Source organism: Balaenoptera physalus (assembly GCF_965194825.1).
Source record: "Balaenoptera physalus genome assembly, chromosome: 19".
Lineage (NCBI taxonomy): Eukaryota > Metazoa > Chordata > Mammalia > Artiodactyla > Balaenopteridae > Balaenoptera > Balaenoptera physalus.
Genome location: NC_138900.1, coordinates 50473184 through 50487977, shown reverse-complemented (window position 1 = coordinate 50487977; position 14794 = coordinate 50473184). Strand labels below are relative to the sequence as shown.

At 39.9% G+C, this 14794-nt stretch overlaps 1 protein-coding gene and 1 long non-coding RNA gene across 7 annotated transcripts in view; one reads left to right on the top strand and one right to left on the bottom strand.

Annotated features, from left to right (window-relative positions):
• The window catches only part of TANGO6 (transport and golgi organization 6 homolog), a 180804-nt gene that overhangs the window by 65812 nt on the left and 100198 nt on the right, over nucleotides 1–14794 (bottom strand). For all 4 annotated transcript variants that reach the window (XM_082436042.1, XM_082436040.1, XM_082436041.1 and 1 more), the window contains one exon: nucleotides 9920–10060. In XM_082436042.1, coding sequence (XP_082292168.1) covers nucleotides 9959–10060 — 102 coding nt within the window. In that variant the 3' untranslated portion in view covers nucleotides 9920–9958. The remainder of the gene's footprint in view (nucleotides 1–9919; nucleotides 10061–14794) is intronic.
• The window catches only part of LOC309648052, a 147196-nt gene that overhangs the window by 65059 nt on the left and 67343 nt on the right, over nucleotides 1–14794 (top strand). The window lies entirely within an intron of this gene.

Sequence of the window (14794 nt, the reverse complement as noted above, 5' to 3'; positions counted from 1 at the left end):
AAAGTTACTTTTAAAAAGAAAAAAAAAAATGGGGGCATTTTACTGTATGTAAATTACACCTCGGTAAAGTTGATTTCAAAGAAAGCAAACTGCAGACTAATAGTATGTAATAACAGTAAGAGTAAAATAGTATGTTAATGTTCTGTTTTTGTAAAAGAAAAAAAGCCCATATAAAAAGCCCATATATTTTTGCATACCTATAAGAACACAGGGAAAGGTGTGAAAGAATATATACCAAACTACTATCATTGTTTACTTTAGGAGGTAAGAATATTAAATATAACTAATATTTGGGAGAGACTGGATTTTTCTTTATATACCTGTGTATTGTTAGGCACGTGGCAATAAGCTTGCACTACTTTTGACCGTGTAGTAGTTAGTATGCAGGTATGCTGCCAACACACCATCCCTGAGTGCCGTTTCTCTCATCAAGAGTCAGAGGCTACTTCCCTTCCCCCTTGAACCTGGGCTGGTTTGGGGACTTACTTTGACAGTAGAATGTGGCAGAAGTCATACTAAGCCAGTTCTAGGTTTAGCTCTTAATAGGTCTGGCAGCTTCTGCTTTCGTTCTCTGGGAAACCATTCACCATGCGGAAAAGAAGTTTGACTTAGACTACTGAATGATGAGTATCCACACACAGGGACAGACAGAAGCCATGTGGAGGAGCACTAGGGTGCCCCAGTCAAGATCCCACCTGGATGCAACCTCCTCGGTGAGCCCAGCCTACACCGCATGCAGTAGAACCACCAGCTGAGCCCAGACAACACCATGTGGAGCAGATGAGCTGGCCCTGCCAAGCATGACCAATATTACAGAATTCTGAACAAATAAATGGTGGTTGTTTTAAGCCATTATGTTCTGAGGTCCTTTACTACACATAAGGGAACCAAAACATATGTTATGAAAGAAAAAGCCATTACATTAAAATTTTTTAATTAGTAAATTAGAAGTTTAAATATTTCTGGAAACTACCTAATTAGAATGCCCTTAAGTTGATTCATTATAATGCTGCACCTTTAAACAAATTTTGTTGAGTAAGATACTTCTAAAGGCGATTTGTCATTCCTTGACTAGTCTTATACATTACTTAATAGCAAAATGAATTAATAATTTATTACTTTTTTTTTTTTGGCTGCTGCCACACAGCTTACAGGATCTTAGTTCCCCAGCCAGGGACTGAACCTGAGCTCCGGCAGTGAAAGCGTGGAGCCCTAACCACTGGACCACCAGGGAATTCCCAGTAATTTATTACTTTAAACAAGACTTTTTTTCCCACTGCCATCAAGACAAACAACAAAATAACACAAAAGAGAACTTTTTTTAGTCCATTCACTTTGAAAAACACAATCTTCAAAAGATATTTTTCTCTATTTGACAATGGACACAGCAGGGGGTTCAAAAAGCCCTATCTCACCCACAATTTCAGGAAGTAATCTGTCAGTATATAAACAATTTAAAATATAAACAGCCTTTGAGTGAATCCACTTTGGCAAATATCAATCTTACAGAAATAAAGGTCCAGTTCTTTAATATGTACATATATATGAAATATGCATATATACAGATATATATTTCCATTAGCACACAAATATGAGAATTTATATTGCAGTACTGCATGTCATAGGAAAAAAAGTGAAGTTTCATCCACAGAGGAATGGTTGAATAAGTAAACTGTGGTGTATCTATACTATAAAATATTATGCAGCTGTTTAAAAGCTCCTCTCCTCATCTTAATTCTCAGGCCAACCCAACTGGAACTCACAGTAGCCTGCTAGACAAATCCAATTATTCCATTTTCCTTTGTTTTCTACAACTGGCTAGAAGAAGGTGTTTGTCAGAGCAGAATTTGGGGCTGAATTTGCCCCTCTCTGGGCAGGTATCATCAGGTTTTCTACAATCAGATTACGGGCTTCATCCTGGAGCTGGATGGGATCATGGGTTGCTCATCACTTGGATGAACTCTGAGGTGGCAAAGTGAATGCTGAACTAAAACATAAAAATTAAGCAGGTGATATGGAAAAGAGTTGACAAAGTGCATTAAGTAAGGGTGTTCTGCAGGTTGTAAGAGTTAGAAATATACCCTAGAGCCTAGGACCTACCCTTCTCCTGGCATATAGAGGAATTTGAGAAAAGGTACCTCCTAACCTAGAAGTATAAGCTGCTTTGTCCCTGCATTCCCAGTGTCATTCTAGTTGCCGTGGCACACTGCAACAGACCTGAGATTTAATTCTCTCCCCTCATTCCTCTTTCCAAATATTAATTCCTGATCTTTCTTACAGAGTTCACTGAAGGTACTCTTAAGATGAAGCAACGTGAGTGAATATGGCTTTCTATTCCTGCTCTCATTTTTAGAAGTTTCTGACCTAGAGTAAACTAGAACTTGTCTGAGCTTGCTGATTAGAAGACTACGTTCTGCCTCTAAAAATAAGTGCTGTGCTTTGTATGTCATGGTGACACTACCAGATCTGAGTTGTTCTTCTAGGGCAGCAATGGGTTCACACTGAGTCACGCATCCATCAGTCCTTCCCTGACCTCCTTCCCTTCATCCACCCACCCACCCCCAACATTCTCTGACAGGCTCCTCCATTCCTTCTGGGAGCAAAGGTACACATTTTAGAGATAGCTGGTCAGGGTTAGAGGATAGGTCTGAAGCCATGGAATAATTTTTCTCTGTGAGACATTAGCAGTCTCACTCACTGCTGACAAGAGGATCCCTTTCTGGAAGGCAACTTAGCACTAAATACCAAGAGCCTTAAAAGCAGGCACATACTGTGACCTAGTAATTCCTTTCTAAGAACCAATCCTAAGGAAAGAATCAAAGATTCACCAAAGGATTTACGTATAAGAATAATCAATAGCACACTTCTTATAATCTTCATAAAGTTCCTCATAAAGTAAGGAACTGGAACCACCTAATTAAACAATATCTTTCTAGAAGATAATTAAATAAAATTATGATAAACTCAGGTTATTAATTAATAACAACCAATAAATCTTATATTTTCAAGAAATATTTAATGACATGGAAAAGTGCTTATAATGTTAAATTTTTTAAAAAGCAGGATACGTACAATGTAATTACAAGTCTGAGAAAGAAAAAGAAACTAGAAGGAAACATCAAAATGTAAACAAAGAATGGTTACTTCTGAATGGTGAGACTATTAGTGATTATTTTCTTTACACTTTTTAATATTTTCCAAATTGTCCAAAATTATCACGTATTACTGATACAATTAGGAAGGGAAAGGTCTATGAATAGATTTTAAAGTTATATCTCTCAGAAAAATTGACATGAGGAAGAAAAACATAAGGAGGAAGAGAAGAAAAAAAATTTTTCGGCCTGGGCTCCAACTTTCAATTTTGGCCAGATTAGTATTTCCAATTTATATTAATATAAGTATTTGTTGAATTGAACTATACTGATGCTAACCTAGGCAAACTTGGCAAGAAGCATTTCATTTAATTCTCTGAATTTTGCTGAAAAATTCTCCTTTCAAAGTATGTGAACTCTAATCCTTGACTGTTGTTCATTGCTGCTGAAATCTATGAATGCTGAACTCCCAGACGAGTACCCAATTATTCACACATCCAACCCACCTTTTTTTTTTTTTTAATTTTTATTTATTTATTTATGGCTGTGTTGGGTCTTCGTTTCTGTGCGAGGGCTTTCTCTAGTTGTGGCAAGTGGGGCCCACTCTTCATCGCGGTGCGCGGGCCTCTCACTATCACGGCCTCTCTTGTTGCAGAGCACAGGCTCCAGACGCGCAGGCTCAGTAATTGTGGCTCACGGGCCCAGCTGCTCCGCGGCATGTGGGATCTTCCCAGACCAGGGCTCGAACCCGTGTCCCCTGCATTGGCAGGCGGATTCTCAACCACTGCGCCACCAGGGAAGCCCCACATCCAACCCACCTTTTCACCTTCAGGCTATGCTGTGAGTTGAAAATCTCTGAAAGCTAACATACAAAGCCATTTTTCAAAGACTGACCTGCTGTTCTTGATAACGATGAGGAACTGATGTAGCCCCAAAGCACTTTGCCACATTCAACCGCAGGGTCCCAAAGAGAAAAAGACAGACAAGACCGTTTCCTCTGAGCTCCCATAATACCCTACACAGGCCTCTCTCTAAATCAGCAGGTCACCTTAGAAGATCTGTGTATGAGTTGATGGCTCTGATTCAACTATAAGCTCCTCGAAGGAAGAGACGGTTGCTTTTTCGTGCTCCTATTTCCAGCCCCAGGCACAGAACTGGCCATTCAGTGCCTACTCAAAAAACATTTTTGAACTGAACTACATTGATGCCTCTGCTCTCAAGATTAAGAAAAAAATAAACATATTCAAGATAAAAAACTAATGAGAACCTGCTGTATAGCACAAGGAACTCTACGCAGTGCTCTGTGGTGACCTAAATGGGAAGGAAATCTAAAAGAGAGGGGATATACGTATACATACAGCTGATTCACTTCACTGTGCAGCAGAAACTAACACAACACTGTAAAGCAACTATACCCCAATAAAAAAAAAGAAAAGATTAAAAAAAGAGCTTTGAGCATTAGAAAGAGCTACCAAATAACCCAGGAATTTATATGATTTAGACTTGACAAAAGCAGGAGATTAGAATTCAGAGAATGTCTGGGTATTACTATGGGCAGAGGAGGAAACTTGTTTTTCCATCAAGGACTTCTGATCCAAGCTTGAAATTCAAATGAGAGCCACAAACAAGTAAAAAGCAATTTCATTTATTATTTCTCTTTTTCCTTAGAATGAGAAATAAATATCAGCAAAGGATATAAAACATTCCCTAAATACAAGGGATAATTTAAAAATATACTTTAGTTCATATTATGGTCCATTAAATGTAAAAGGAAGGCAAAAAAAAAAGGAGGCATATGTAATCACTTCAAAGGTGGCCACAGGCTCTATAATAAGGACACACTCCTATATTCAGCAGATATCAGAAAAGGCTATCCACTAAAAAGTATGCTCATAAAATTGGTATAAAATAGATAAGATTAGCCATGTGCAGAACCTCCCACATCCAAGAGGATTTGTAATTACAAGAAGGAATGAATAACTTTTTCAAGCTCTCTCCAGTGAGATGGCAATCTAAGATATAACTGAGATGTAGGATAGGGTAGAATTCAGTCAAGGCCACCAGGATGACTGCACAGGTGAGTACTGTACAGCTCCAGGCCCTGCCATTCATACAATACCGCCTCTTGGACTTTTTGAATCTGAGAACAACCTGCACAATTGTATGTGGCAGTCCTGGATGTAACTAACATATCTGAGTGATGTTACAAAGCAGAACATGAGTTCTACAACAGGGTGCATCAGCAGGAGCCCTACTGACATTCTGGGCCAGATCATTCTTGGTTGCAGGGGGCTGTCCTGTGCACTGTAGGATGTTTAGAAACTTCCCTGGCCTGTACCCATTAAATGCCAGTAACGTACCCCCTGCCCCCAGTTTAACAACTAAAAATGTCTCTAGACATTGCCAATGTCCCCTGGGGGGCAAATTCTTCCCCCCACTCCCCCATTTGAGAATCACTGGCCTAGAGGAACAAAGAACTGGTAGTGCTTGTCCAGCTCTGCTGAAGAGAGAGAAGATACTTCATCTGGCATATGTGAGAAGAGTGTAGTCTATATCAGATCAGGAATAATGCTCTAGGCAATCTCAGAAAGAAATACCCTTACAGATGTACTCAATACCCTTTGCTTTAATTCCACTTGTCAGGTATTGTCCCAATTACCAATTCAATATCTTGGGCACAGTTATTTAATGTTATACATTTAAAAGAAGTTTTAAAAAAATGCAATGACATATAACAGCCCACAGGTTATTGTCAACGTCGACATTGGGCCATATAAGAGGAAACAGATGGAGAAACATTTGGAGTGACTGGTAATTTAGCAATGCATTAAGATTAAATTTCTAAAAGTACAATAAAAAAACTAAATAGTTCCTTAAATAAAAGAAATGAAACCAAAATCCTTCCACCATATTTTCTATGTTGAGGAGTAGAGATTAAAATATATAGATTCATACTTATAAAATGTTGGTTTAAGAAAGCCTTTCTATATAAGAAACCGTAAAAGAAAAGATAGATTTGCTTACATCAAAATTAAAAACTTCTACATTTCAAAACAAATGAAACAGAAAATATGAACAAAACTAAAATGTAAACAAACCAAAGAAAATATTTACAACATAAATGTTAGTGGTTCAAGATCTGTAAATATATAAAGCTTTTACAAATTAAATAACAAAATCAACACCCCAATGGAAACATGAAGAAAGGATAGGAACAGTCAATTCACACACACACACATACACCCTCCACAAACACAAAAATTTAGCCAATAAAAATATGAAAAATATTTAACCCTGTCAATTGAATAAATGGAAATAAAAACACAGCAACATTTCTTTATATATCTGCTTGATAAAAATAACACATAGCATACATAGTGCTGATGAGGGTACAAATATTCTCAAACATTAAAATATAAACTGGCACAATCTCTTGGGAAGATAATTTAGCAATAAATATGTTTAAAAATATGCACATGCTTTTAAGAAATTCTACTTTTAGAAATTTTTCCTCGGAAATTATCGTGGATCTGCACAAAGATTTAGCTACAAGAATATTCATCTTAACGTAATTCATAATAGTGAAAAATTAGAACAACCTGTAAGCTGGTCAGTTGAAAAAAATTATGATACATTCAAATGATATAGTCTAATGCAATCATTAAAAATTATAGAGGATATGGAAAATGTGTGTCAATGACAGGAAAAAGATGCTTAATGACATGGGAAAATTTTCAGGATACAGAATTGTGTATTGGGTAAGAGACTGGATCTGGAGTCAGATTGTCTGGATTGAAATTTTGGATTCATCATTAATTAGCTATGTAACATTAGGCAAGTTAGTAACCGTCTCTGTATCTGTTTCCTAATGTGTAAAAAAATGTAACCTCTATGAAATAACAGCAACAATCTAGGCAACAATCACCAGTGGTTACTTAAAACCAATAGGAGGAAGGTTGATGGGGAAGTTTATTATGGATGTATCCTACTAGAAACACCACTGATCAATCTTCACATCACTAAAATGAGACACCAGACATCATACGCCTTGTAATGTGAGACAACAGGAAATACAATACACAGCACAGCCTATGAAATATTCTTGCCCCCTAAAATTTGACCCAAATTTACCCAAGTGTCCGTATCTATCAACTTACTGGAAACATGGGGATTTAATTCCATTAAAATGAGGTTCAGACTTCCCTGGTGGCGCAGTGGTTAAGAATCCGCCTGCCAATGCATGGGACACGGGTTCAAGCCCTGGTCCGGGAAGATCCCACATGCCGCAGAGCAACTAAGCCCATGCGCCACAACTACTGAGCCTCCGCGCTAGAGCCCGCGTGCCACAACTACTGAAGCCCACGCACCTAGAGCCCGTGCTCCGCAACAAGAAAAGCCACCGCAATGAGAAGCCTGCACACCGCAACGAAGAGTAGCCCCCACTCTCTGCAACTAGAGAAAGCCCGCGCACAGCAACGAAGACCCAATGCACCCAAAAATAATAAATAAATAATTTTTTTTAAAAAATGAGGTTCAAGGACAATCGAAATAAACTGATGCTGATAAAAAGTCAGAATAGTGCTTACCTCTGGGGCAGGTATAGCTTAGGAAGGGAAAAAAGGAAACTTCATGGGTTATTAGAAGTTTCTCTGTACTGATCTGGGTGATGGCAGATATGTAGAAAACCATAAAACTACACTATTAAAATTAGTGTACTTTATATACTTTTCTATATGTATATGATACTTCAATTTTTTTTTTTAATGAAAAGAAAAAAAAAACTCCTGTTGATTTTTCACCATTGTCTAGCGGCAGGATGAAAAGTAGATGTGGTTAGGGAACTGAAGCCAAGAGGAAGCGGTAGTACTGCACCTGGCTCCTACCTATGGGCCTGTGTTCCCATGGAAATCCCCCTGCTGCAAAGAAGAGCTGGGGATGGGGAGAGTACAAGGCCTGGACCACTGAAACTAGGGTACTTATTAAAGAAGTCTTATAAAGTGGCTGTCACAAGGATTTCCACACCAATAGTAAACTGAGGACATTGGCTATGTTGTAAAAATGGGCTTTAATTTCACTTAAAGGATTTCAGTCAGCCATCTCATCTATGCACCCGGACAAGTTGGTAAGGTGAATTAGAAAGTAGCAGTTAAAGCTAAGGCAATGTTTACAGCTGGATACTTGTTAGAGTAGGCTACAGGAAGATTAGAACTTTGAGAATTGATGGAATACGCTTTGAAATGCCAGAAGGCAGTTTTGGAAATTGGGCTAATTATGGGACTATGTAAGGAGGAGCAAGGCCTCTCTCCCACTCAACCTAGTCCTTCATCCCCACCTTCAATCTCACCACAGGAAATGATTTGGACTGCCCCGTGCAGATGGAGAAATGTGCCTTTTCAGCGTTTATCACGCCAATGATAGCGGTCTACCAGAAGTTACAGAGAACAGACATGTTTTGTTGATGCATCAGACACATCCTTCTCAGATCGATGATCACAATGATACACACAAATGGAAGTCAGAGGTGCATCTGATCCTGTAATACGTTAAACTTAACACTCACACCTACTGTGAGAGAATCAATTCTCATAATGGTGCACTTGTCTGGTATGTTTCAGACCCATATTTAAGACTAAAGCAAATATAGAAAGTTCGCCCTTCTTCAAAGGGCAGAAAAAAGATCTTTTAATTTCACTCTCATGAGATTTTCCTTTCAGCGATAAAAGAATTTAAGTGGTTGGAGATCTAGGTTCTATCTTCTTTAGCCAGAGGGTCACCCAGAAATTAGGAAAATTAAGGGCTACGTCCGTGGAAATGATGCATGGCTATGTGGAATCTTTGGAAATCCTTAAAAATGTTGGTGAAGGAAGAATTCAACGTAAATTCTTGATACAAGAGGCAAAAGCTAGTTTGTTGTTTTTTTGGGTTTTTTGGCCATGTCGTGCAGCATGCGGGATCTTAGTTCCCTGACCAGGGATCGAACCCGCGCCCCCTGCATTGGAAGCGCAGAGTCCTAACCGCTGGACCGCCAGGGAATCCCAAAGCTAGTTTGTTTTTCAAAATCTTCCCCTAGTGGGTAAAGAGTAAAATTTAATCCTTATAATAGCCATATGAGGTAAGTGCTATCAATATCCTCTTTTTATATATGAGGACACTGAGGCACCAAGAGGTTGAGAAACATTCCCATGATCACAAAGCTGATAAGCAGCAGCTTGGGATTTGATCCCAAGCAGTGTAACTCTAGAGCCCATGGCTTTACAACTCTCAGCTTGTGTGGTTTTGAGCAACTTCCTTCGAGTTGGTAGGTTCAGTTCTTAGCACTACTATTTACCAGCTGAATGAGTCTTGAACAAATTGCTGAAGGTCCCTGTGCTACAGTTTCCTCATCTATAAAATGGGCCTAACAACAGCCTCTTTATAGAATTTCTTGGGAAAATTAGATGAGATTACATACACGTAGAGGACCTGGCACACAGAAGTCATTCAACCAGAGTTAGCGCTCTTCTTTCCCTGTCTGACATTCCCCTTCTTTTTCATGGTTGCTGCTGCTCAGCAAGTGGGAAACTTCTCATTCCAGCTCTGAGGAAAATCAGGGCCCCAACATAGCTCAGGGGAGGAGACTAAGCAGTTGCAGAAGAACGGGCACTATTGCTGCCAATCTCTTGGTGCGCGCTGGACATTTGCTAAATCCTTGAACAGGAAGTAACTCACCTCAGCCCCCAAATTGTCCTCACCTTGCTAGCATAACAAGACTCCAGGTACACAGACTTTGGTTCCACAGCCATACTGCTCCCTGACCCCATTCCAGATGCTGGAACAAGAAAACTCACCTAATGCCCTGACAATTCGCATCAGGATTTCCCCGACTTTCATTCTGGTCTCCAGTGTGTGCTTGTCTTTACCGCCATCATACTGTGCCAACAGGCCAGGCAAGATTTTCTCAGGGTACACATCTGAGAGGAGGGCAACCCCTAGGGTTGAAAATAAAAAGAAAGGATTCATTACTGTTCAGCACTGAAAAGAAAATAAGCCCAGACAGCCTATGATGGGATGAAAACAGAGACGTTTAAACCCACCTCTGTCATTCTACCAGCAAGGGCTGCCCTGTATTTGGAGTGACAACATTGTGAGTGGAAAGAACATGGGTCTGAGAGTTCACACTCCTGGATTCTTCTAGTCTCAGGCCTATATGATCTCTGAGATCACTTTCAGCACTGACATTCTATGATCTATGGATTCTAGACTCTGGAAGCAGAGGCTAGATGATTACATATCATGGCAGGGATTTACACAGCAGTAGGAGAAGACCGGATCAAATGCCCTCGAGGGAGCCTTCCAAGTCTGAGACACTAAGGTTCTATGACAAGTATCGTCGCTGCCCACACATCAGCCTGAAGCACAGCCGTGCTTCCTGTCTTTGCTGCAGTTCTCTATCCCAGTATGAGTTTTCTCTGTAAAACTGTCAGTGATGAGAACAACTTCTGTAAGGAAATAAGGAATGCAGATTCTGGGCATGATTAGTAGTAGACCATGCTTCCGGCTGAGTTCCCTGATCAGAAGTAGAGAACACCCTGCTCTCGAGTCTCCCTTCCTAGTATGTCCTGATCCCCTCTCCCATCACGCCAGAACTCCTAGATGTAGAATCTGCAGCAGTGTTATCATCATCTGACCCCAACCCCGTATCGAGTAAACTTTACAGGGGCTGACAGAGGAGGCGAGATACGACTAAGACAGGACCAGAAATAAAGCCCCTAGTCTCAAAACTATATAAATACAAATTCCATTACTTGGGGGGAGGGGTTACGTACTATACTCTAAAGAACAGTGAGGAAAAAGGAAAAAACAAATGAAGGAAGGAAACTCAGGTCTCAAACTACACCCAGGGTGAGAATGCTTCTCACCACCTCTACCTCAACCACTCCTGTCCATCATTTCTGGCCTGATTTTTTTCAAAAATCTCCTGATTGGTCTCCGTGCTTCTACCCTATTCCTGCACTGCAGCTGGAACTATCTGGTTAAAACGAGTCAGACCTCATCATTCTTCTGCCCAAACCGTCACTGGTTTCCCTTCTTCCCTTAATAATGAGCAGCCCCCATCCCCCACCTGCCTTCGCTCTGCCTCTGACCTCACCTCTTACCACGCTCTCCCTTCCTCACTGTCCTCCAGCAACTGTGGCTGGAACTCCTAGCTGTAGACCAAGCTTCTTTGGACCCAGCATCTTCGCCTTACTTCCCCCTCTGCCTAGGCTACTCCTCCTCCAGGTAGCCCATGGCTTGCTCCTAAAAGCCCATCATGTATCTGTTCAAATACCACATTCATCGTATATAAAATGACAGCCTCCTTCTTCTACCACTCTTTATCCTTCTCACCCTGCTTCATTGTTCTTCTTAGCAATTAATAGTACCTGAAATGATATATACTTGTTTATTTATTGACTGCTGTCCTCAGAATGTGAACTCTACAAAGTCAAGGATTTTGTTTTGTTCCCCACTGTAGCCTCAATGCCTAGAAGAGTGCCAGCACATAACAAGTGCTCAATAACTATTTGTCAAACGAATGAATGAATAAAAGGGTTCAAAGATACAGTCTTGACATAAATTTCAGGAATTAAGAAAGAGAAGATGGAGAAGGAGTAATATAAATGCTTGAGAAATCTATAATTATTTTTTATCTGAGTTTACCATTCTTCCATTTAATTTGACAATCTTGCAGGCAAAGTCTATATACTGTTTTCTATGTTATAGGTTGGGGTTCCATTCTCTTATAAATAGATATACACCAAGGCGATGCAACTGCTGAGGGCTACACCTGCTTGTCCATCCTCTTTTCTGCCCTCCTCACTCTTATACCTTTTCATTGCCTGAAAAGCCTGGGAAGTCTCTGCATATGGGTCTTAAGCCACATCTGTCTTCCTTTATGTGGCCTCCAGTTTTACATAAACAGAAGCTCTGCTCTTTAGGGAGTTTCAGGCTGTGGTAGAACCTGAATTAGACAGCTTCCCTGTTGGCAAAATGTGACACTGCATTTGTAGGTAGCTCTATTATGCAAAACGAGGGGTAAGTTTTTGGAGGTCCAAGGTGGAGTTAGAGACCTCCTAGCATAGGAAAAATGTCTGCAGCTAAGAAAACGATAAATGAAGGAAACAGCTTCCACATTCTAAAAGAGCCCAAAGGAAAAGTGAATTGATAGTTGGTAACTGCAACGCTGGCAGATGTTTTATCACTGATGTATCACAAGGCCTGGTACGTATTATAGATCTGTAGCAGTCATAACTATTTCTTCATCAGAAGTTCCTAACTCGAAATTCAGTGGATTTGTTTCCTTTTAGGAATATAGTTGCGACTTCATAATGGAAATCAGTCGTAAAATGGGATTTGCTCTATAAAACTTTGATCTATATCTAGCTTTTCTGAAAAACATCTACTACTAAAGTCCCTTCTACTGTCATTTATGCCTATTTTTACCTCACTAATCTTTAGCAGAGAAGTTATTTACTTCCATGAGAATATCCTGCTGTATACTTCAAAACCAAATGAGCTCTTGATTTCCTCTCTGTAGCAGACAGGCATTTTGGTTGCACACAGCATCTACTCTCTCTTCTGGTAACAACACCTGCTGTTCCTTTGGGAAATACCCCTTCCCTACTCTCAGTCTATGTAGTTTGCGTGGGGCTAACTACCCACTTTCTCTCTCTTCATGTGTTAACAAACTCATGTCAAGGCTGCCTTAGGATATTCCATGCCATCATCACCACAATGTCTGGTTCAGGAATGGGGGAAGAGACTCAATCCTGGAGCCAATTTTGGAACTACTAGGAAAGATGAGCTCCTAGAGTCTGTGGGGGGGGGGGGGGGAGGGAGGCGGGATTGTTTTGTTTTGTCTTCTTGTTTTTGCCTGTAGAAGTGATTAACCTGGAGCTGCCAGTGGCCATCATGTGGAGAAAGTCAACCCCAAAATGGTGCAAACACAGAGGAGGGTCAAGCCAAGAGAGGAAAGGAGAAAAGGAGAGAACTGTGTCATGCTTTGAGCCCCAGGATCCAATTATACATTTACTCACTAGAACCTTTGGATACATAAGCCAATAAATATCCTTTTATGCTTATGCCAGTTTGATTTTTTTTTCAACCAAAGGAATCATAATATATCCTTCTTCAGGTTAAAGAAACAAATTCAGATTTTTTAAAAAACTTTTCCTATAATGTCAAACTTTTAGTTCCACCAGGGAGCATTAATTCTCCCAATCTTACATAAAAAGGTTGCCAATAGCAAAGTACAATTTCCTTGCTTCCCACAGTCCCAGGTTAGCAATTGTTTATCTTCCTGCTGGCTTGCTCCACAGGCTGCTGCCAAATGGCTCTCTGACTGTCTGAGTTAACCTTCTCAGGATACAGTTGCCACCTATGACTTTATGAATCCCTAGAGGACAATGGTTCCTTCCTTACTCTTAGACGGAGCAGTGAAGAGAATCACATATGATGGTTAAGACTATATAGCAATTTAAAGGGATGAGATTTTGTGTGGCTGTTTTGTTTCTTCTTTGAAAAGTTTTTTGAATTTTGACAACTGAGGAAACCTGACCATAACCTTTATATGCCCCTTGGCCCCTTCTTTGTAATATGAAAACAGGGTAATTTCTGGGTCAGCACTGGGTTTAAGGAAACATGACACATCAATCCCTTTGGCAATAAGGACCAAATGATTGTGTGAGAGATACCTCTCCTGCTCTGATCACAGGAAAATGACTATGCATTTCAAGATGTGGTGTAACAGATAAGATACAGAGAAAGCAAAGGTGAACCAAATCTGGCAGCAGTTCATGAAAGCGTTCTGATCTGTGTTTTGGGGCAAAGCACGGGATAAGGCAAATTAACCAACTGAAAAAATATTATTGAAAGTACTTTATGCGACAAAATAGAGACAGTCAATTTTGTAAAATAACTGTTTTTTTTCCCCCAAAGACTTTCATTACAAAGCCAGAAATGTATTCTGATCCAGTGTTGACTTCAAGATGATCCCTCAGCATGCTGCTCAGTGATTCTGCAGACCTTGGGCAGTCACCATAGTTTAGGTCTCACTTTACACAGTGCTCTTGCATTGTAGGAAAGACAGTCTAATCCTAAATGTCTTTGCTGACTGGCTCTATCCCAGGAATCTGCTACATCATCCCCACTTTAAAACTAACCTGACTTATTCCCCTGGGCAGACAACAACCTACCTCCCAAAATACCCACATCAACTTGGAAACCACCTACTCCCTTGAATTTCTCAGGTATTTCTGCAGAAAATTGTAAGAAACACAACTCCCCACATATTGAATGATTCCATTTATATGAAAATGTCCAAAATAGGCAAATTTACAGACAGAAAGTAGGTTCAGTGGTTGCTTAGGGCTGTGGGAGTCGGTGGGGGGGAATAGGGACTGACTGTTAACGATATGGAGTTTCTTTATGGCGGGTAAAACATTCTAAAATTAATTATGGTGATGGTTACACACTCTGTGAATATAATAAAAAACACTGAATTGTATATTTTACATGGGTGAATTGTATGGTATATGCATTATATCTCAAAAACTTGTTATTAAAAAACTGTAAGAGTCGTACAACTCAACAGCAAAAAAAAAAAAAAAAAAAAATCCAATTAAAAAATGGGCAGATGATCTGAATAGGCATTTTTCCCAAAGAAGACATACAGATGGCCAAGA